General features: G+C 36.4%; 1 protein-coding gene across 1 annotated transcript in view; it reads left to right on the top strand.

Moving 5' to 3' along the window:
- LOC103101858 (uncharacterized) overlaps positions 1–22,638 on the top strand; it is a 177,107-nt gene that overhangs the window by 131,253 nt on the left and 23,216 nt on the right. Inside the window, exons 11-12 of the mRNA XM_007498925.3 lie at positions 2,059–2,186; positions 4,580–4,696. Coding sequence (XP_007498987.2) covers positions 2,059–2,186; positions 4,580–4,696 — 245 coding nt within the window. The remainder of the gene's footprint in view (positions 1–2,058; positions 2,187–4,579; positions 4,697–22,638) is intronic.

The raw sequence follows: 22,638 nt of genomic DNA, 5'->3' as shown, positions 1-22,638 counted from the left end.
CAAAAATTGTTGGCTTCATTTTGTTGATGCATGATCATCTCCATTTATATATTTCATGATGAAATAAGTAGAAAAGCTACCATGAGCATCACTGCAGCTTATGTACCAACATAGATAATCTGGGAGATCCCTTCAGATTCTAAACATAGAACTTTACCATATCTGAGATTTGGTTGTCCCAGGATGGTGATACATATTAATAAGGAATATCCATATGGGTGAAATTACAAATCAATTAAATGGTGATGATCTCTGCTAGGGAGGAAGTATAGTATAGTGGAAAGAATATTGGATCTGTAATCAGAAGACCTAATTTAAATCCCAGATCTCCAAGCTATTAGCTCAGTGATCCTGGGCAAATTCCTTTACATCTTTGGGTCTCACTTTTCTCATCTGTAAAACAAAGGGTTTGGAACAGATGACCATAAAAGGTTTTTTTTTCATTTCTAAATCTATGTTTTTATATTTGCTTGTATTTAAGTAGAAGGATAAGGTCTCTAAGATGCTATTATATTGAAAGCCTGAGAAGTAAAAGAATTGGATCAAAACAGTGAGTTTAGAGCTGAAGTAAGGTCTTAGCAACATCATCTAGTGAAATCTTCGCATTTTTAAATTAGGTATTAGATTTAGAGAAAGGAAGAATTGAGTTCAAATACTCAGGTTTTTACTAGCTGAGTGACATTTAGCTCATCACTTAACCTTTCTGTGCCTCAGTTTCCCATATGTAAAGATGAGGAGGTTAGGTTCAGTGGACCTTTCAAATCTTTTCTAGCTATGTACCTCTATTTCCAATGATGTGATACAAGTCTTCGAAGGCCATATAGGTATTAAGGGGCAGAGCCATCATTCAAGGCCATAATTTCAGACTCCATAGCCACTCCATCAGTGATGTCAAACACATTGTAAAGTAATTGGGAAATATTTAACTAAGTAAATAAAAATCAGTGAAATATAGACCACTTTAAAATTGAAAACTAAGTTAATATGCTGTCAGCAGGGATTCTTATGTACGGATTAGTGACAGCATTGTACTTTAACATACTCTCCTCTACCAGTCTACATAGGACTTAAGGAAGCATGACATACTCATAGGTGCTTAATAAATGCTTTTGTTTGTGTTGATGATGCAGAGTAGCAAGACAATAGGGAAATTAATGTAACTTTACTATGAAAAGAGTATTAAATACTCCCTCAAATGCTATTATAATGAAAACAACACAAAGTTTCTTGCTACATTCCTTTCAGGCATTTGCAAAACTAGGATGGGGAAAGTAAATTCAGAAATCAGTTCTAATTAAGGATGCAATTTTAAAGATTACTCTCCTCAGTTGGACAAATTTGTGATTAGGTAAGCCTTGATTTTTTTTGGCACCTCTATTTAAAAAATAATGCAAGCAAGAGGAGCTAAAGTATTCAGTATATAGAGTGCCAGGCTTGGAGTCAAGAGTTCCTCTGTTTAAATCTAGCCTCAGATACTTCTGAGCTGTGTGACCCTGGAGAAGTCACTTAATCCCCATTGCTTAGCTTTATTGCTCTTCTGCCTTAGAACCAATACTAGTATCAATTCTAACACAAATTAAAGGTTAAAAAATAATGCAGGCCACTTAAGGGCTATTTGCAGATTATCACTCTCTTAAATTATGCAAGATCCATATTGGCTCTTACAGCCAGCTAATTTTTGATATCACTACCCTTTGAAGATCTCTGTCATGCCTTGCTTTATTAAAAGGCTATCCAAATATATGTCTAAGCCAGTGGAATTGCAGAAGGGAGGGAGACAGTATGAATCATGCAACCATGGAAAAACTTTTATATTTAAAATTGAAAATTTTAAATTGAAAAAAAAAAGAGGCTATCTATTCCTGGCTTGCATGTAATGAGTTTAGATCAATCCTGATATGCAAATTTCTTATATCAAGTATCTCAACAAATTCCTTTTCTAGTACTCTCACTTTCCAACATTCCCCTGAATGAGGAATGTTGTTGTGTTGGCACATGTTCCTCATGGGGAAGGTCTAGCGTCTGAAAAGAAACCTTTGTTTGCCTTCCCTTTTGTAGGTGAAGGATCAAATTGTCCACCTCATTGTGACGAAATGCCAGAATCTGGACTGCTTGGTTCTTAGTTCCTGCTCCGGGGTAACAGATGTAAGCCTGCTGGAAATTAGCACCTACTTGAGAAAAATCAGGTACCATTTACGGTTTGAGCATCTGAACTAATTTCCCTGGACCAAATTAGAATGTTGTGAGTCAAAACTGCTCACTCCCAAATTAACCCACCAAATTCAGCCAATGGTGTTTCTTTTTTTCTGCATATATTCTAGTTGTTCCCCCTCCCCTCCACCTCCACCTATAGACTATAAGCTATTTGAGGGGAGAGATTGTTAAATTTTTATATTTTATATTTATATATAAATTTTATATTATTAATGTTTATCTTAGTGCTTTGCATATTTTATTGTCATTTGTTTCAGTTATGTCTGAATCTCCATGATCTCATTTGGGATTTTCTTGGCAAAGGTTGTGAAGTGGTTTGCTATTTCCTCCTCCAGCTAATTCTATAGATGAGAAAACTGAGGCAAACAGGGTTAAGTGACTTGCCCAAAGTCATAAGACTAGTAAATGTTTAAGGCTAGATTTGAACTTAGGTCTTCCTGACTTCAGGCCAGGTGCTCTGTCTTAATAAGTGTTTGCCTAATAAATATTTGCTGAGTTGAATCAAGCAGGGAGAGTGACATTTTACAGGAACCCCAAGAAATTTCTTTCATGGAAGTTTTGAGAGTGTAATTTCATCAGGTGTTCCATAAAAATAGATTACTTTGAATACATAATACTTAAAGGTTCTGTTGTTTGGCCAGTCTGTAGAACTCTCAATACAGGAACTTGCTTCACCAATGCGAACATTCTCTTTAACTTTATAGATAAATTCTAGGTAAATTACTGGAGGAACATAGAGATTAAGTGATTTGCCTAGCGTCATCCAGCTGGAAAGTGTTAGGAGTCAGATTTAGTCTCAGGTCTTCCTGACTAGGAGCCTAGTATTCTATTTACTATTTTATACTGGCTTGATTGCAAAATAGATATTTGAGTCATATATGCTGCAAAATCACTGTTAAAGACCAAAAGGACCTTAAGGAGATCTGCACTCAAAAATACCCTCAAATTATGGATTCCCAGATTAAGATTCCAGAATCTAATAATAATAATAAATAAATAGCATCTATGGAGCATTTATTATATACCAGGCATTGTGTTAAGCACTTTACAATGATTTCATTTGGTACTCACAACAACCCTTGGTGTTAGGTGTTATTATTATTATTATTAATCCCATTTTAGAGAAGGAAATTGAAGCAAACTGGTTAAGTAACTTGACTAAGGTCACACAGCTAAGAAGTATCTGAGGATGGATTTGAACTTGGCTATTCCTGACCCCAGGCCCAGTACTCTAACCACTATGCAACCTAGCTGCCCTAAATATCTGATAGACTTTTTATTTTTCATCCTCCAAAAGTACAACTTTTCTAAAGCCTTTCAAGCTTTTCACCTCCTCTGAATTAGTTTAGGGTCAATAAACTGACTTCAAAGGCAATCTGGCCAAAGACTGAAGAAGGGCTATCTAGAGGGGATAGTCTTGTGTATATACCTTTGTGTGTGGTTGGAAATAAATGCTTGAGTATTTATTTTTTTGAAGGGATGGTGGAAACTAGAGTTATCTTTGCTTCTGTAAATGTATGTAATGATTTTTCATGTAGATTTTACTTCAAAAACTTCAGGCATTTCCCATATGTTTTTTATGAAGCAAATATCTATGGTTCAAAAGAAGTCACAGTAGAACAATTTGGCCTTCTTTTATGCTCCACTCACTGAACTCATGTTTATTTATGCTTTTTCTTAATGCCTTCTTTTTTCCCCCTCCAACTCCCACACACTAACCTCTCATGGCCAGAAAATTGAGTGCAAAGCCAGGAAGGGACCAGCTGATTTAGAAGCTTAGCAATTATGGAATTTTGCATAGATTCTAGACTTAGCCAAATGAGCATGGGGGGTGAGCAAAGGACAATTCATTATCATCCAGAAAGAGGATATTTCAAATTATGAAAAAGTCCTTTAATTGCTTTGGCACTCTCTCTTTTTCCATCACTGCATTCCACTTAAGTTTGTAGCTTGGCTTGGTGGGTGTGGAGAGGGAATGTAGCATAAAGCAAAGGGCATAAGCATGTGATATCTGGAGACACTCTGGTTTGAATGTTGCCACCTAAATTTCCTAGTTGTGTGAGAATGGGCAAATTGACTTCACCTTAGTTTCCCCTCCTGCAAAATGAAAATGACAATAGTCCTTACCTCATAGGGTTATCATGAGAATTGATCGAGACAGCATTTATACATTGCTTTTAAGACCTCAAAGTGCCATGTAAATGATATCTATTATTTTTAATTAACATAGATGTAGGACACACTGTATGTACTTTTATTTATTTATTTTTTACAATCCCATCTCTTTTTGTCATAAGTGCTGGGAACATGAGTATAACAGTGCTTGAGATTCTCCAAAATAAATCTGTTCATTTTAAACCTACAGAAATCTTGATGTGAGTGGTTGTAAAAAGGTCACTGACATTGGGGTCCAAGCTTTGGCAAGAAGCTGTCATCAGCTTCAGTATCTTGACCTGAGTTCAACAGGGGCAAGTAAAAGAGGGTAAGTGATTGGTAAGCTTGCTGTTTTCCATATTGTGACACTTGCTCTTTAGACTTTTTTCTCCCTTCTTTGTTTAATTAAACTATTGATTAATTGGTTGAATTGTTTGAAGACTATTCATTTTCAATAATAATTTTATCAACTACCTTGAAAAATGGTGAATCTACTATGTCATCCATCTGTGCAAAAGATACTTAAGACAGAAATGTAAGTATTTAGCCTTATGCTTATATTTTAAGTTTTCTATTTTGTTTCCTAATAAATGAGAAAACTTCTTTTCCTCAATGGCCAATTTTTAGATCAGAAGTTCCTAACAGATAAATCTTGGACCCTGACCAGACTGGTCCTGTAGCTCTAGCCCAAGGCTCTATCATAGTTCTTGAGGGCAAAGGATGTATGAGAGGCTAGTGAGTTCCAGGAAGATAAGTTAGGCTGGAGGTCATCACCCTTAACTTGGTGAAGCCGAAGGCTGGTTAGCATCTTAAGTATACTCAAATTAAGTAGACGAGACATGTCCAGAGGCTGCTGTCAAAGCCCTTACCTAAATTACAGCAAGCATTTTTTAATGGGGATTGGAGATAAGTAGAAAGTTATGGCTGGAAGTTGCTGAGTTTGAAATGCAGTGACATGTGCTCTGCCCTCTATAATCCTTCCTGCCATGTCCCATCCTAGACTTACACTTCCTTTTATCAGTGTCTTCCTCTCCCATTTTGGGATTTTAAGTAGCTCCTAATCTCAAAAAGTCAAGAGTCTCCTTTTCTGGCAATTTAACTCAGAATTGAATTTCTTATGGCAAAATTTTTGTATTAATATTATATATAGCATGTTTATGTTCTTGAAATTAAAACCAAATATGATCACAATTACTTTATCCTGGATCTGGTCCAATAAGAGATAATGAATCATTGTAGGCTATTGAATATATGAGTGACCCCATAAAATTGTAGAAAATGTTAAGTTAAAGATTTGTGATTATCTCAGTGTAAGGAATGCTCTAGGTGGGAATTCCCTCACCCCCCCCTCCCCATATGAATGACAACCTATCTATGTCTTGGGATCCAAGTCCTCAGTAGTTGCCTAGGCATTTCTTAGTAGAGATACTGGGAATAGTTTGCAATTTCCTTCTCTAGCTCATTTTACAGATGAAACTGAGGAAACAGGGTTAACTGACTAGCCCAGGGTCACACAGCCAGTACGTATCTGAGGCTGGATTTGAATTCAGGAAGATGAGCCTTCCTAACCACAGGTCCAGTGCTCAATCCACTGTGCCACTGCCCCAGATATTTATAGCTTAGTTTGAATCAAAACTTGACCAGAAGAAACCATTTCTATCTTTCATTGACAGTGAGAAACTGTCTTGATGATACAGCAAGATTCTTCCATGCATAAGCTTGATGATCCCATTTTGTGGTTAATATTTTCTGCAGCAGTGCACGGATTCACATTAGCAAGGCAGATCATCCTTGTAGGTGTGCCCTTGTCAAATTCTGTTATGAGAGGGTTTTAGTGACAATTAAGAAATACCTCGTTAACCAGGACATCCTGATCATTAGTGAAGCTCACTGATTCAGAGAGCATAGGCCCAGTTTTTACTGTTTTTTTTTTTGCCTCTCAAATTCCAGCTTCAAAATCACCAGTAGCTATTGGTTATGTTTTTAGCTATCTTATCATTCTTTTTTATCATGACAGCAGAAGTTCCCAACTCCATATTGTTCAGATACCAGTTACAGTCACCTTATAGGTTTGGGTTTGCAAGGTGAATACTCTAAATGCTTTTTTTTTTCTATGCCTAAAGGATGAGATTAAGAAATCTCTGTCACATCAACATTCGAAGTGGAATTCCAAGCCTCATTCACTGTATAATCTTGTCTATTTGCTGTCTCTCACAGATTAGTCCTCTTCTTTCCCTTATGGCTTTGACATCATTTCAATAGCACCTTTATCTTTAAATCCTTTTATCCATCTATACCATACTGTGTCCCCCTACGCCACCTCTGCTGCCAACTTTCCCCAAATTCTCATTCCTCTTCTTTCTGCCCTCCTCTCCATCATTCCATATCTTTTATCGAGCCTTTCCATTCTATCCTTTGGAAGCTCTATTTCCATTTTTAATAAGCATCCATTCATTCTGAAAGTTTTTTTTTTCCTGCACTTAATTCCTTACTTTGCATTAGCAGAAGCTTAGTATTCCTCTGAGACCTCCAGAGGTACTAGCTAACTTCCCCAATGTTTGCCTCTCATTACCTGCCTTACCTATCTCACAAGGTCTGGAGGTGGAGTCCTGCTCTCTTTGTTCCTGACACTCCTATACACTTGCTTTGCCATCATCATTTAGTAAGTTCTCCTTAACTATTATGCATTCTTCTAACCTTTTTTTTTCCTTGTCATCCATCAAATTTCTTACCATTTTCATTTTAACTTCAAAAATATGGCACTTAGCTCACAATTTTATTTAACCCACATTCAGCATTATTTAAGCCTCATTTTCCTCAATGTATCGTGTATGCATCCTACTGTCAATCATTTCAAAAATGTTCTTTCCTTTACCCTTTAATCCCTTTTCCCATTGACTTTCTTCTGATTTTAAATCCTGTAATTGTGGTAATGATTACTATTTTCTTTTTCCACTTCCATATTCAAGTTGCTGAACATTCTAGGAGAATCATGATATCACTTTGACTGGATATGTTACAAATGAACTCTTACACCTCTTCACAATTAATCTTTCTCTCCTCCAAAATGTTATTTCAGGTTCATAGTACTCTGTGGCTCTGTAACCCCTCAAACCCATAGTTCACAAGTCCCCAGCAATGTATATGTATTTACTAGGCTAGATGATGTGTTATTTCAAAGGAAGGAGAACTCACTCCCTTTGTACAGATAGGGTACAATTTATAGTGGGTCCTACACTACCAATGAAGAAAACACCTACACAGAGGACATGTATGACTAGGGAACTTAACCAGAGATTATCCAAATAGGAAGTACAGGTAGCCAGATAATATGTGTGATGGGGCATTTCCATCAGTAACCAGGATGCTTTGGATAAAAAATTACTTGCATTTTCCAACACTTGTCCTCTCAACTACCTCAACCTCCTCATCCTGACACAAACCTATACAAGAAGAGAAAAAGTTAATTAACGTACCATTTGAAGATTGTTTGGAGCCACAAAACAGTGACAGACAGGAGGGGTTTAGACTATTCAAAAAGTGATGGATGGCTCTGTCTCTTCCCCCAACTCAAATTTTGAATAAAGCTTATTCTGCCAGGAAGTTCATGAGATACCACCCTTATAAAATGTAGGTCAGGAAGGAAATGGAAAGGGAAAGAATTCAAGTGAGAATTTGCAATGATATCTACTTCTCACTATAGATTCTGTACTTACCATTAATTAAAAACCAAAAACCTAATGGGGCATATTTAATTCAAAGTATATACCAAACAATAGAAAACTACATGGAAATGAATTAATATTTTATAGGTAAAAAATAGTTGACAAATGGCATCTCATTTCTACTCTAGCACTTATAGCTCCCTAGTTGACTTTTATGTTAATATTTGCTTTCTATGCCATAAATTTCATGTAAGTCCAAATGTTTTTATAAAATCATGGGAATGTTGAATTAGAGATGAAATGGACTTTTTAGGTCATCTAATCCAGCCTTGTCTTTTTTATAGATGAGGAAACTGAGGCCCAAACACAGCAATTTATTGCAGCATCCAAATTAACATATGAAGAAAGGGGATATTGTAAACAATCAGTTTTTAACATAACTTAGTATCAAAGCTTTTAAAGAAATAATCACTTAAAAAAAAACCCTGATCTTCTTAGAATCAATATTATGTATTGGTTCTAAGGCAAAAGAGTGGAAAGGGCTAAGCAATGGGTGGTAAGTGACTTGCCCAGGGTCACACAGCTAGGAAGTGTCTGAAATCATATTTGGATCCAGGACCTCCCATTTCTTTTTTTTTTCATTGATTGATTGATTTATTTTTATTCTTATTCTATATTTTTCTACATCCTTATTCTTGTTCATGTTCTTCTATAGAAGAGCTACCCAAACCATGAGAGGCTGGGTTTTATTTTTTTATTTTTTATTTTTTTAATTTTATAATATTTTATTTGATCATTTCCATGCATTATTCATTAAAGACAAAGATCATTTTCTTTTCCTCCTTCCCAACCCCCCGTAGCCGACGCGTGATTCCACTGGGTATCACATGTGTTCTTGATTCGAACCCATTGCCATGTTGTTAATATTTGCATTAGAGTGTTCATTTAGAGTCTCTCCTCTGTCATGTCCCCTCAACCGCTGTAGTCAGGCAGTTGCTTTTCCTCGGTGTTTCTACTCCCACAGTTTGTCCTCTGCTTATGAATAGTGTTTTTTCTCCTAGATCCCTGCAGATTGTTCAGGGACATTTCACCACCACTAATGGAGAAGTCCATTACATTCGATTATACCACAGTGTATTAGTCTCTGTGTACAATGTTCTCCTGGTTCTGCTCCTTTCGCTCTGCATCACTTCCTGGAGGTCCTTCCAGTCTCCATGGAATTCCTCCACTTTGTTATTCCTTTTAGCACAATAGTATTCCATCACCAACATATACCACAATTTGTTCAGCCATTCCCCAATTGATGGGCATCCCCTCGTTTTCCAATTTTTGGCCACCACAAAGAGCGCAGCTATGAATATTTTTGTACAAGCCTTTTTGTCCATTATCTCTTTGGGGTACAGACCCAGCAGTGCTATGGCTGGGTCAAAGGGTTGACATTCTTTTATCGCCCTTTGGACATAGTTCCAAATTGCCCTCCAGAATGGTTGGATCAGTTCACAATTCCACCAGCAATGAATTAATGTCCCTACTTTGCCACATCCCCTCCAGCGTTCATTACTTTCCTTTGCTATCATGTTAGCCAATCTGGTGGGTGTGAGGTGATACCTCAGATTTGTTTTGATTTGCATCTCTCTGATTATAAGAGATTTAGAACACTTCTTCATGTGCTTATTAATAGTTTTGATTCCTTTAACTGAAAATTGCCTATCCATGTCCCTTGCCCATTTTTCAATTGGAGAATGGCTTGGTATTTTGTGCAATTGATTTAGCTCTTTATAAATTTGAGTAATTCAACCTTTGTCAGAGGTTTTTATGAAGATTTTTCCCCAATTTGTTGTTTCCCTTCTGATTTTAGTTACATTGGTTTTGTTTGTACAAAAGCTTTTTAATTTGATGTAGTCGAAATTATTTATTTTACATTTTGTGATTCTTTCTATGTCTTGCTTGGTTTTAAAGTCTTTGCCCTCCCAAAGGTCTGACATGTACACTATTCTGTGTTTACCCAATTTACTTATAGTTTCCTTCTTTATATTTAAGTCATTCACCCATTTTGAATTTATCTTGGTGTAGGGTGTGAGGTGTTGATCTATTCCTAATCTCTCCCACACTGTCTTCCAATTTTCCCAGCAGTTTTTATCAAATAGTGGATTTTTGTCCCAAAAGCTGGGATCTTTGGGTTTATCGTATACTGTCTTACTGAGGTCATTTGCCCCCAGTCTATTCCACTGATCCTCCTTTCTGTCTCTTAGCCAGTACCAAATTGTTTTGATGACTGCTGCTTTGTAATATAGTTTGAGGTTTGGGACTGCAAGGCCCCCCTCATTTGTGTTTTTTTTTTCATTATTTCCCTGGATATCCTTGATCTTTTGTTATTCCAAATGAACTTTGTTATGATTTTTTCTAAATCAGTACAGAAATTTTTTGGGAGTTCAATGGGTATGGCACTAAATACATAGATAAGTTTGGGTAGGATGGTCATTTTTATTATATTGGCTTGTTATATCCATGAGCAGTTAATGTTTTTCCAATTGCTCAAGTCTAGTTTTAGTTGTGTGGAAAGTGTTTGGTAGTTGTGTTCATATAGTTCCTGTGTTTGTCTCGGGAGATAGATTCCTAAGTATTTTATTTTGTCTAAGGTGATTTTGAATGGGATTTCTCTTTCTAGTTTTTGCTGCTGAGTTGTGTTGGAGATATATAGATATGCTGATGACTTATGTGGGTTTATTTTGTATCCTGCAACTTTGCTAAAGTTGTTGATTATTTCGATTAGCTTTTTGGTTGAATCTCTAGGATTCTTTAAGTAGACCATCATGTCATCTGCAAAGAGTGATAACTTGGTCTCCTCCTTGCCTATTTTGATGCCTTCAATTACTTTTTCTTCTCTAATTGCTACTGCTAGTGTTTCTAGTACAATGTCAAATAATAGAGGTGATACTGGGCATCCTTGTTTCACTCCTGATCTTATTGGGAATGCGTCTAGTTTATCCCCATTGCAGATGATATTAGCTGATGGTTTTAGATATATACTGTTTATTATTTTTAGGAATGACCCTTCTATTCCTATGCTTTCTAGTGTTTTTAATAGGAATGGATGTTGTATTTTATCAAAGGCTTTTTCTGCGTCTATTGAGATAATCATGTGGTTCTTGTTGGTTTGCTTGTTGATGTGGTCAATTATGTGGATGGTTTTCCTAATATTGAAGCAGCCCTGCATCCCTGATATAAATCCTACTTGATCATGGTGGATGACCCTTCTGATCACTTGCTGGAGTCTTTTTGCTAGTATCCTATTTAAGATTTTTGCATCTATATTCATTAGGGAGATTGGTCTATAGTTTTCTTTCTCTGTTTTTGACCTGCCTGGTTTTGGAATCAGTACCATGTTTATGTCATAAAAGGAGTTTGGTAGAACTTTCTCTTTGCTTATTATGTCAAATAGTTTATATAGTATTGGGATTAACTGTTCTCTGAATGTTTGATAGAATTCACGGTGAATCCATCAGGCCCTGGGAATTTTTTCTTAGGAAGTTCTTTGATGGCTTGTTGGATTTCATTTTCTGATATGGGATTATTTAAGAATTCTATTTCTTCTTCTGTTAGTCTAGGCACTTTGTATTTTTCTATATATTCATCCATATCACCTAAATTGGTGTATTTATTGCCATATAATTGGGCAAAGTAATTTTTAATGATTGCCTTAATTTCCTCTTCATCAGAGGTGATGTCCCCCTTTTCATCTTTGATGCTATTAATTTGCTTTTCTTCCTTCCTTTTTTTAATTAGATTGACCAGTACTTTATCTATTTTGTTTGTTTTTTCAAAGTACCAGCTTCTTGTCTTATTTATAGCTCAATAGTTCTATCACTTTTGATTTTATTGATTTCTCCCTTAATTTTTAGGATTTCTAGTTTGGTTTTCTGCTGGGGGTTTTTAATTTGATTGCTTTTGAGTTTTTTTATTTGCATTTCCAATTGATTGATCTCTGCTCTCCCTAGTTTGTTAATATAAGCATTCAGAGATATGAATTTACCTCTGATTACTGCTTTGGCTGCATCCCAAAAGGTTTGAAAGGATGTCTCGCCATTGTCATTTTCCTCGATGAAATTATTAATTGTTTCTATGATTTCTTCTCTAACTAAATGATTTTGGAGTATCATATTGTTTAATTTCCAATGAGTTTTTGATTTGGTTTTCCATGTACCTTTACTGATCATTATTTTTATTGCCTTGTAATCTGAAAAGGCTGCATTTATTATTTCTGCTTTTCTGCATTTGTGTGCCATGTTTCTGTGACCTAATGTATGGTCAATCTTTGTGAATGTGCCATGTGGTGCTGAGAAGAAGGTATATTCCTTTTTATCCCTATTTATTTTTCTCCATATGTCTATTAATTCTAATTTTTCTAAGATTTCATTCACTTCTTTTACCTCTTTCTTATTCATTTTTTGGTTTGATTTATCTAAATTTGATAATGGTTGGTTTAAGTCTCCCACTAATATGGTTTTACTGTCTATTTCCTCCTTCAATTCTCCTAGTTTCTCCATTAGAAATTTGGGTGCTATATTATTTGGTGCATACATGTTGATTAGTGATATTTCCTCATTATCTAAAGTCCCTTTTAAAAAAATATAATTACCTTTCCTATCCCTTTTGATCAGGTCTATTTTTGCTTTGGCTTTATCAGATATCATGATTGCCACTCCTGCCTTCTTTCTGTCAGTTGAGGCCCAGAAGGTCTTACTCCATCCTTTAATTCTGACCTTGTGGGTGTCTACCCGCCTCATGTGTGTTTCTTGAAGACAACATATGGTAGGGTTTTGGATTCTAATCCATTCTGCTATTCATCTACATTTTATGGGTGAGTTCATCCCATTCACGTTCAAAGTTATGACTGTCACTTGTGGACTCCCTGGCATTTTGATATCCTTCCCTAATTCTAACCTTTCTTCTTCAGCTCTACCTTTTAGTCTAGTGATTTACTTTAAATCAGTCCCCCTTGTATTTCCCTTTCTAACCCCCTCCCTTCTTATTCCCTCCCTTATTTTCCCCTGTAGTCTTTTTAAAATTCCCCCCCACCCTCTCCCTCCCTTGAATTGCTTCCCTCCCCACCAGTCTGCTTTTTCCCCTTCTACTCCCCTATAGGGCGCAAATCTATTCTCTTCCCCAATGGGTTGGATTGTTCTTCCCTCTTTGGGTCAGTTTCAAAGTACGGAAGAGTTGAGTATTTCCTATCTCTAACCTCTTTACCCTTCCAGTGTATCGATGTTCTCCCCCCTCCCGCCATGAGCTTCTTTGTGACATATAAATTTACCCCCATTTGTTTCTTTTTCCATTTCTTTTAATGCCCGGAGACTGGTCCAGGTTACTTTCAATGTACGCTCTTTGGAGCAACCCCTTTGCTGGCTCTGAGTTTTCTGTCCTTTCAGTAGCTCTGAGGGCTCCTGATGGGATTGGGTTTAGCTGGTGACCTAAAGCTGGGACCTCCCTTGAGACTCAGATGGAAGGACCCAGCCAGGGGGCTACAGGCTTCCCCCTTCTCTCTATGTTTCCCAGCCGTCTGTGTTGGGCGCCCTGGAGACTTGCTCACGTTGCTTTCAAGGTGAGTCCTCAGAGCCCGAGGTTCCCGCTGCCGCCGCGGGCTCAGCACTCTGGGTTGGGGGGGATGGGTCCTGGGACCTTCCTTCTGCCTACCCCTTAGATCCGAGTGATCTTGGGTTCTGGCTTTTGGGGTGAGGTACCTTTTGATCCAGGTCCAGGAGGAGGGTTCCCCAGGTCTACCCTGTTGTTCAGCTTGAATTTCGGTGCCTTAGGAACACTCTGTTTGCGATGGGTAAGGAAGGATTTCCGAGGTCTGAACTTTCGCTGCTTCTACGCCTCCATCTTCTCACCACGTGAGGACCTCCCATTTCTAATCCTGGCTCTCAATCCACTGAGCCACCCAGCTGCCCATATAATAACCACATTTGACAGAAATGTTTCTAAAATATATTTCTCTGTCATCTTGAACAGGGTTCATGGAATATAATTTTCCCTTTCCTTCAGTTTATCTCCTCAAGGTTGGCATTATGAACATTAGTTATTTTTCTCTGATAAGATAATCATGTTCAGTATTACCAAATACAACTAGGGTGTGTCTGGCTTTTTTGCCTTCTCCTGGAAGGCTTGACTTCTGCCATTCATGAGTTGTCTCTTCCTTCTCACAGTCACCTGCCATAACTTCCTCCTTTAAGGATGAATGCAAAGTGCTTTCCACTTACTCTCTTCCTTTCTGCTCTTCCTAATTTGCTAGTCTAGAAAATTAGATGAGGAGATTAGGTCACTATCTAAAAACAAAAGTAATATTCTAAGTGAGGATCCTTTCTCTAAGTATAAGGCAAGGGGTGCAGCTAGATTTCTCAGTGGATAGAGCATCAGGCCTGGAGTCAGGAGGATCCTGGTTTAAATATGGCCTCTGATACTTCCTAACTGTGTGACCCTGGACAAATAATTTATTTCCTCTTGCTGAGCCCTTACCACTTTTCTGTCTTCGAACTGATACCTGGTACTGATTCTAAGGCAGAAGGTAAGGGTTTTAAAAAAAATTAAGTATAAGGTAGGAGGTTTAATGCATTGACCTTATGAATTTTATCACCATTTTCTCAGAGTATCTTTCTTTTTTCTTCTCTAATTTCCCTTCAGTATAATGTATTCTACTTGAGTAGAGGCATTGTTTCTCATTTTTGTATTTATAGTCACAGTCCCTTTCAAGCAGTAGGATCCGGAATGCTTAACAAATTCCATTGAACTGAATTGCTGGTTCTCAGCTCTGTTTTGGATGGTGGAGGTTGCCTCCTGGCACTATCCAGTAAACATCTCCTCTTCCCTTACTGACCTTCTTTGTATATGCCAAGCACAGTGCTAGACATGAAATAGATGCTCAGTGAATACTGTTTGGCCAGTTGCTTAGTACATCTATTATCCTTGGAAATCGTCATGATTTTTCTTTAGTTGGAAAAATAATGAAAGATGGGGAATGTGTCTCCTAACATTTATTAAGTGCCTACTATGTGCCAGGCACTCTGCTAAGTACTGTGGATACAAAGAAAGACAAAAACCAGACCTTACTCTCAAGGAGCACAGTCTAGGAAGTGATAACATGTTAACAACTATGTACAAAGAAGATGGATACACAATCAACAGAAGGAATACACTCAATTTAAAAGGAATCAGGAAAGACTTACTATAGAAGGTGGGGCTTCAGGTGAGACTTAAAGGAAGTCAGGCTACTAGGAGACAGAGCTGAGAAGGGAGAGCAATCTAGTCATGGGAGGCACAGTCAGTGGAAACTCTTGGGTTTGGGAAATGGACTATCATATGTGAGTAACAGTAAAGAGGCCATTGCCATTGGATCACAGAGTGGAGGGAAGTAAAGTTTGAAACACTGGGAAGGTTAGAAGAGACCAAAATATACAGGGCTTTAAAAAGCCAAACAGTGGGCTCTAGTTTGTACTTTGAGCACTAACAGAAGTATATGACTCCTAACCTCAGTTTTGCCTCTTACTTGCTAGATAATGCTGGTCAAACTATTTAATTATGTGATGCCTGGGTTTTTCTATCTATAAAAGATATCTTCCTGAGCTACCAAATGGAATCAACTTTCTTATGACTGCAGGATATTATTAATGGATTGCTCCAATTATTACTGATGACTGTCATCATTAAAGTGAAGTGGGTAGGTGGGTAGAAGTTTCTGTGTGCTTACATGATATGATATTTTTCCTAGAAATGGGTTAATATATCTTTCCTACTTCATGTTATTTATTTTTAATTTTAAAGAAGACTTATGGTCAACTTTTTTATTCTATAGATTTGTCAATCAGAGGATTTTAAGAATAGAAATATTTTATAGTCTCCCAGCAATCAAATTTAATTCACAAAAAATTCACCAAACCCCCTCTGTGCTCAGTACTTATACTAGGCACAGTAGGGAAGTATCAACAGCTGGGCAGGAAACAAAGGAAGCAGAAGATGTAGTCTCTGCCTTGTGGTGCATAGCATGAAATCGAGGAAATGAAATATATTGTGAGCATAAACACACACACACACACACACACACACATATATATATATACATATATATATATACACATATATATTCACACAGCTATAGAGCTCAGATACACAATAACACATAGGATAGTTTTCCAGAATAAGTTAATTTTAGAGAGTTAGAATAAAAAATTCATTACAGAATGTACTTCTTTTGTACTTCATTATAAAAGATATTTTGCTTAGTTTTATATTTGATATTGCAAAAGAAACATTCAATTCAGTTCAAACACATTAAACAAATTCTGTGTTCCAGACCCCATGATAGGCAATGAAGATACAAACACAAAAATGAGAAATACCCTTTTCCCACAGAGTTTAAAAAGGACTTAAATTTTATATCTATCCATCTCTCCCATCTCCATCTCTCTGTCCAAGAGAAATAGTGTAGTTTTAAACTCTTAAAGCAAATATGTGTATTATAAATATATATACAGATACAGATATATGTATATTTTGTAATCTTTTCAAAAAAACATTTTATTCCCAAATAATTCACTGAATCCCTTATGTGGAGAGAGAGAAAGAAAGAAGTCATGAATCACAGCAGACACAGAGTTTCTAGTATGGAACAAAAGAACCAGGGTAGCCTCTGAAATTATATGTGTGTATGTGTACATATATACGCATATTTTACATTTTGTATAACATTTGTATATCTTTATAGATTTTATAATGACATTCATATATACATATATAAACACATAAGCCTGTATGTATAGTTATATGTGTATATTTGTATATAGAGTCATATCTGCATTTCTATATTTCTCTCATCTCCATCTTCCTAGCTTTCTATTTCTCCATCTCTTTTCTCTGCAATTTTATCTTGATTATCATCATCTCCACCACCATCATCATTTTTGTATCTACATCTGTGACTTCTAAATGATGTTGTTTAGTCATTCAGTCATGTCTGAATCTTTGTGACCCCATTTGGAGTTTTCTTGGCAAAGATACTGGTGTGATTTACCATTTTCTTCTCCAGTGGATTGAGGCAAATAGAGGTTATGTATCTTGCCCAGGATTACATAACTAGTAATCTGAGGCTATATTTGAACCCAAGTCTTTCTGACTCCAGACCCAGTGCTCTGCCTATTGAGCTGCCTCTTTTGTTGGTATGGGGAGCTCCCTAGTTTCTCTGAAGCTTATAAACTGCAACTATTTTTACTGCCATTCTTTAATTCTTTATAGTGAATTACTCAGGGCACTATGAGTTTACGTGACTTGCCCATACTCCTAGTATGTGTCAAAAGTGGTACTTAAACTAGGTCTCACAGACTCTGAGACCAGATCTATATTCCCTTTGTCATGCTGCTCCTCACCATTAAATATCATCATTAAATATTCCTGTGATTAGTAAACAATTTAATGATAAATCTGAGTGGTCCAGAAAAATACTTTGGGAGTTTAGAGACGGGAAGAGATTGTGAGTCATAGACTAAGAGTTGAAAAAAGAATTTAAGGCCCTCTAGTCCCAAACTCTTCATTTTGCAAATGAAGAGACTCATTCTAGACAGGTTAAGGGATTTGTCCAAAGTTATACTTGTGAGTAAGAGGCAGAGACAGTAATAATAGTAATAATAGCACTCTAATGTTCGCAAAGCACTTTATAAACTATTATCTCATTTGATTCAGAATCTGAATTTAGGTCCTGGCACTCCAAATCCAACACTTTCTGCATTGTATGCAGTATCATGATAGAGCCTCAGAGCAATTTGAATTGGCTTAGTTGGGGGAGGTTTCATGGAAGAGTTAGAATTTTCATTCTTTATCTAGTAAAGTACCTATTATATACATGGCACTATGTTAGGTGCTGAGTACATGAAGCCAACCCAAGACATCCAAAGGACATGGGTTTGGATAGAAAGAGAGGAAGGGGAAGATAAACTGGTTGAGAGGAATGGTGGCTCTCTTGGCCAATCTATAATTTTTTATCATAGTGGTGTTTATCTATAATTTTTGTAAAGCCTTCAGAGTAGAGGAAACATGGCTGTAAAAAAATCTTTAATTTGATATTGGTAGAACTTTCGTCATGACTATTTGCAACATTTTATTGATATAAAGCCCAGTGTTTAAAAGATTAAACCTCAAATACGATATTGTATTTTTTTTTGTAGTATAAAATTTTTTGATAGAAAAGTTGATTCATCATTATTATGACAACAAATTTTCATTTTCTTTAGGTTTTGATGCTTGATAAAATGCTAAAAAGATTAGCTTTATTCCTGGACATGTTTAGAACAAATGTTTTTCTCTATCTAAGGAGTTTGAATTCATTATAAAACCTCCACAATATTTTGAGCAAGAGGAGTAATTTCTGAAAGATCAGCATTTGGCCTTGGTTCTGGATATGTTTAAGAAGTGGAAGACGGGGGCAGTCCATCTTATTAGGCCACAAAGTCTATTAAGACTTGTTATTATTTTTGTCATCCAAAAAATAATGATTGCTTCAGTATACATTTTAGGTGAACTAGAAATGGATTATCAAATGTAAAATTTCTCAAGCAATTTAGGGAACATTATCTAATGTAGTTCACGAGTAGATCTTTAAAAGCAGATGGAATATTTAAATATGTGTTCACATTTACCTTTTCTTCCCTCTTTGAGCTCTGAGTTCTATTGTCTCCTTCCACACTTTGATTAGACATCTCTACCTGCTTTTTTAAACTAGGAAGTTATACTGTATGAACTCCTTCAACCCTTCACCTTCCCTCCTCCAATTCTCATAATGCCCTCACCCATCCTTTCTGCCTGTCCTTTCAATCACAGACCAATAGATTATCCTTCATGATAAAGCTAACCCACTCACCTACGGTTGTATGGGAATTACCTAGGACAAGTAATACTTTTGAAATATTTTTATTTTGTAACAGCAGTGTTGTGTGCTGCTGCTGACACAAAACTGAGTCATGTCTAACCTCAACCAAATGAAATTGGCTTGAGCTATTTTAACAACCTAAAGTTAGATCATTGTTGGTTTTATTGGATTCCATTCCATAACATTTATTTCATTGTTTCTTTTTCTTGTACTTTTTAGTTTTGTAGTTTTAAAGAATTGATGCTACTCTAAGAAAATATGCAAAAGTCATGGCTCTTAAGAAACACGTGCCAGTGACTATTGGAGATATTGCAGCAGCTTTTGATATGGGGATAGCAAGTATTTCAAATATCATTCAAACACACAATGAAATGGGTTTGCTAGAAATCAGCTGGAAATAATAAATAATGTCAAGAACTGATAAACTATTGCTACAACTTGCAAAACAGTGCCCAGAAAAACAAGCAAGCAAAGACTTTTATAAGCATCTTGCAACTAGAAGGGTGGTTGTTGATTCCTTTATAATGCAATATAGTTTCTTGAATTTGGAAGAACAGCAAGAAGACAAGGAAGGAAGGAAGAAAAGAAGAGAAGGGAGGGAGAGAGGGAAAGAAGGGAGAGAGAAAGAATAAAAGAACAAAAGAAAGAACAAAAAAGGAAGGAAAGAAGGAATGAAAGAAGAATCTTATTTCCTAGTTAATTTAGAAGTTATATATGTGTTCTTGTTTATTTTCTGGGCATTATTTATGTAATTTTTAGCAATGGTTTATCAGTTTTTGACATTATTTATTATTTCCAACTGATTTCTACCAATCCCATTTCATTGTGGGTTTGAATGATATTTGAAGTACTTGTTTTCTCCATATCAAAATATAGAATTTAGAGCTGGAAGCGAACTTAGGGATCATTTAGTGCAACTCTTTCATTTTACAAATGAAGAAATTGAAGTCCAAAGATGTGAAATTACTTGTCAAAGTTGGCATAGGTAGTAAGTAGAAAAAAGCCAGTACTTGAACTCAGTTGCTATATTCTCTAAAATCTAGTAACCCCATTCCCACTGCCATATTTCTTTCAACATATGGATACGAGTTCTACTTATTATATTTCTATTTCAGATTAATTTATACATTTGGATATAATTTTTGTTGGACTAAATTAAAATAATAACAGACTTAGTAAACACGTATCAGTAAAGCCAGGTAACCCTGTTTTAAGCTAGATGGTTAAAAAAATACATACCCTGATCCCCAAACTCTAATTTTATTGGTTAATTTGTAGTGAATAAGGGAGTTTTATATTAGCCATAGCTACTGTTCCATGCATTACCAGTTGTGGGCTTCAATACAAGTAAAGGTCACTTTTTTTTAAATTAGAGAATTATCTCCATTTTACCAATGGAGGTCACATCTCATGGAGATGATGTATGTCAGAAGCTCCAAAGCACCATAATGACAAATTTGCCAGTGGGTTCAATGAGGGCACTTACTTCATTGGGCCTCTTTTCAGAAGCTAAGATCCCTCTAATTAAAACACAGTGAAGAGAATGACCTGAGACTTTAGAGCTTATTTTGCTACATTTTCAATTTCTAATTCAGGATGGGAGTGCATTAAGATTCCAGGTTGCATTTTCATGGTAACCATAGCAACATTCCTATTTGGTTGGCTTTTGTGCTGCTCTTTCATAGGATTATCAGGTTAGTGTCTCTCAGTGTATTCCATTTATGTTTACACCTCAAGTCTCAAGTAAAACACTCAAATGATTATATATATATATATGTGTATATATATGTATGTATACACACATACACACATATAATATATAAACACAATGCATTGTAAATGTTTGAAATAATTTACATGCTCATATATATGCATATATGTGTGAATTTCAAAACTACTCCACCCTATTCAGACCATTCTTTAGAAGATGTGATTTAGCTATTTCCTGATCAATAACAATAGAGATACTTGGAATAACAGAATCAGGTCTTGGAAACTACAATCTCCACCCTACTCAGTGTAACAAGATTAGGAAGGGCTGCAGCAAACTCAAGATTTAATTATTTGAGAATATGGCCTTCAACAGACATATGGGAAAAAAAGGACAGACCTCTGGGCAGTCCCAGGTCAAGCTAGAGCCACCATTGGCACATGTGAGATGCAGGAAGTGAGATAGAGAACACCCTCTGGAATTCTCAGGACTTCCTGTGAGGAGGGCTAGAGTCAGTTGGAGGCTGGTGCTTGGAGTTGGAGGAGCCCTGCAGACTGCTTTCCTTCAGATTGGTCACGTGAGTGATAAGGACTAATCCCTTTCCTTGCCTTGGCTATCCAAGGCCTTAAAGCCCACTTTGGCTCAGCCTGAGCCAGAGTGGGTCTGGGTTAAAGTTCTTTCCTTCTCTCTCTCTCTCTCTCTCTCTCTCTTTATCTCTCTCTCTCTCTCTCTCTCTCATACTTTCTTCCTCCTGTTTGTAATTAAAATACCATAAAAAATTTGTCAGCTGACTTGAGTGTTTAATTTTGGAATTACATAAATGAATTCCTTGGTGACCTTAAATTAATATATATTAGTCTTTTAAAGTGATTTCAATATCACATATGTATGTAAGTATGTATATGGATATAGATATAAATATAGATATAGATAGATATGTATATATATATATATATATATATATATATATATATAAAACTATCCCCAAATCAGACTCTTTGTTGTGCTGAATTGCAGGCATTTTTGTTTCACCCAGTTTTCAAGTTACAGTACATATACCTTATTGTGGTCTAAATCTTTTAAGATATACATATTTGCCTCTTCAATTGAATAAAATGCTTTTTAACAATGTTATTCACAATACTTATAAATTAATTACATTTTCATAATTGTGATTAGAGAACAAAAAGATAAGGAGGCAGCATAGTTTAATGAAGAGAACACTGACCTTGAAGTTAGAGGAGCTGGGTTCAGATTCCACCTATGATACTTATTAATTATAAGCAAGTCTCCTTACTTCACAGGGCCCTAGTTTCTTCATTTGTAAATTGGAGTTGAACTATGTGGTTTCTAAGATCTCTTCCAACTCCTTTGACTCCAAGATACTAACCCAGGTATTATAGTGCTGGTTTAATAGTTAGAAACAAGAGACTATGAATTTTAAAACTATTCCACCCTAATCAGACCATTCTTTAGAAGATGTGATTTAGCTATTTCCTGATCAATAACAATGGAGATACTTGGAATAACAGAATCAGGTCTTGGAAACTCTACATTTTCCACCCTACTCAGTTTAACAAGATTTTTAAGGTCTGCATCAAACTCAAGATTTAATTATCTGAGGAGATGGCCTTCAACAGACATGTGCAAAAAAAAAAAGGACAGAACTCTGGGCTGTCCTAAGTCAAGCTAAGCTAACATTGGTACAGATGAGAAGCAGAAAAGTGATGTAAAAATGTCTATATAAGGCATGTCACTTCCTGCCTCTTTTTCTTTCCCTGGAGAGATGACTCTGGCTGCCAGCGTGCTAAGCATTTCGATATCTTGGAGGGTTGGACAGTGAGTTTTGCACAGGAGCTGATTTCAGGTTCAGGCATCTTATCTGAGCCCCTTTGGAGGTCAGGCTGATTCCTCCCTCCTTCATACTCCAAACCCTTACTCCCTTATCTCCTGATCTCCCCACCCGATACTAATCAGGTGGG

Source organism: Monodelphis domestica, chromosome 7, assembly GCF_027887165.1.
Source record: "Monodelphis domestica isolate mMonDom1 chromosome 7, mMonDom1.pri, whole genome shotgun sequence".
Taxonomy (NCBI): domain Eukaryota; kingdom Metazoa; phylum Chordata; class Mammalia; order Didelphimorphia; family Didelphidae; genus Monodelphis; species Monodelphis domestica.
The sequence above is the reverse complement of the archived record's forward strand: the minus strand, read 5'-3'. Positions and strand labels throughout refer to the sequence as shown.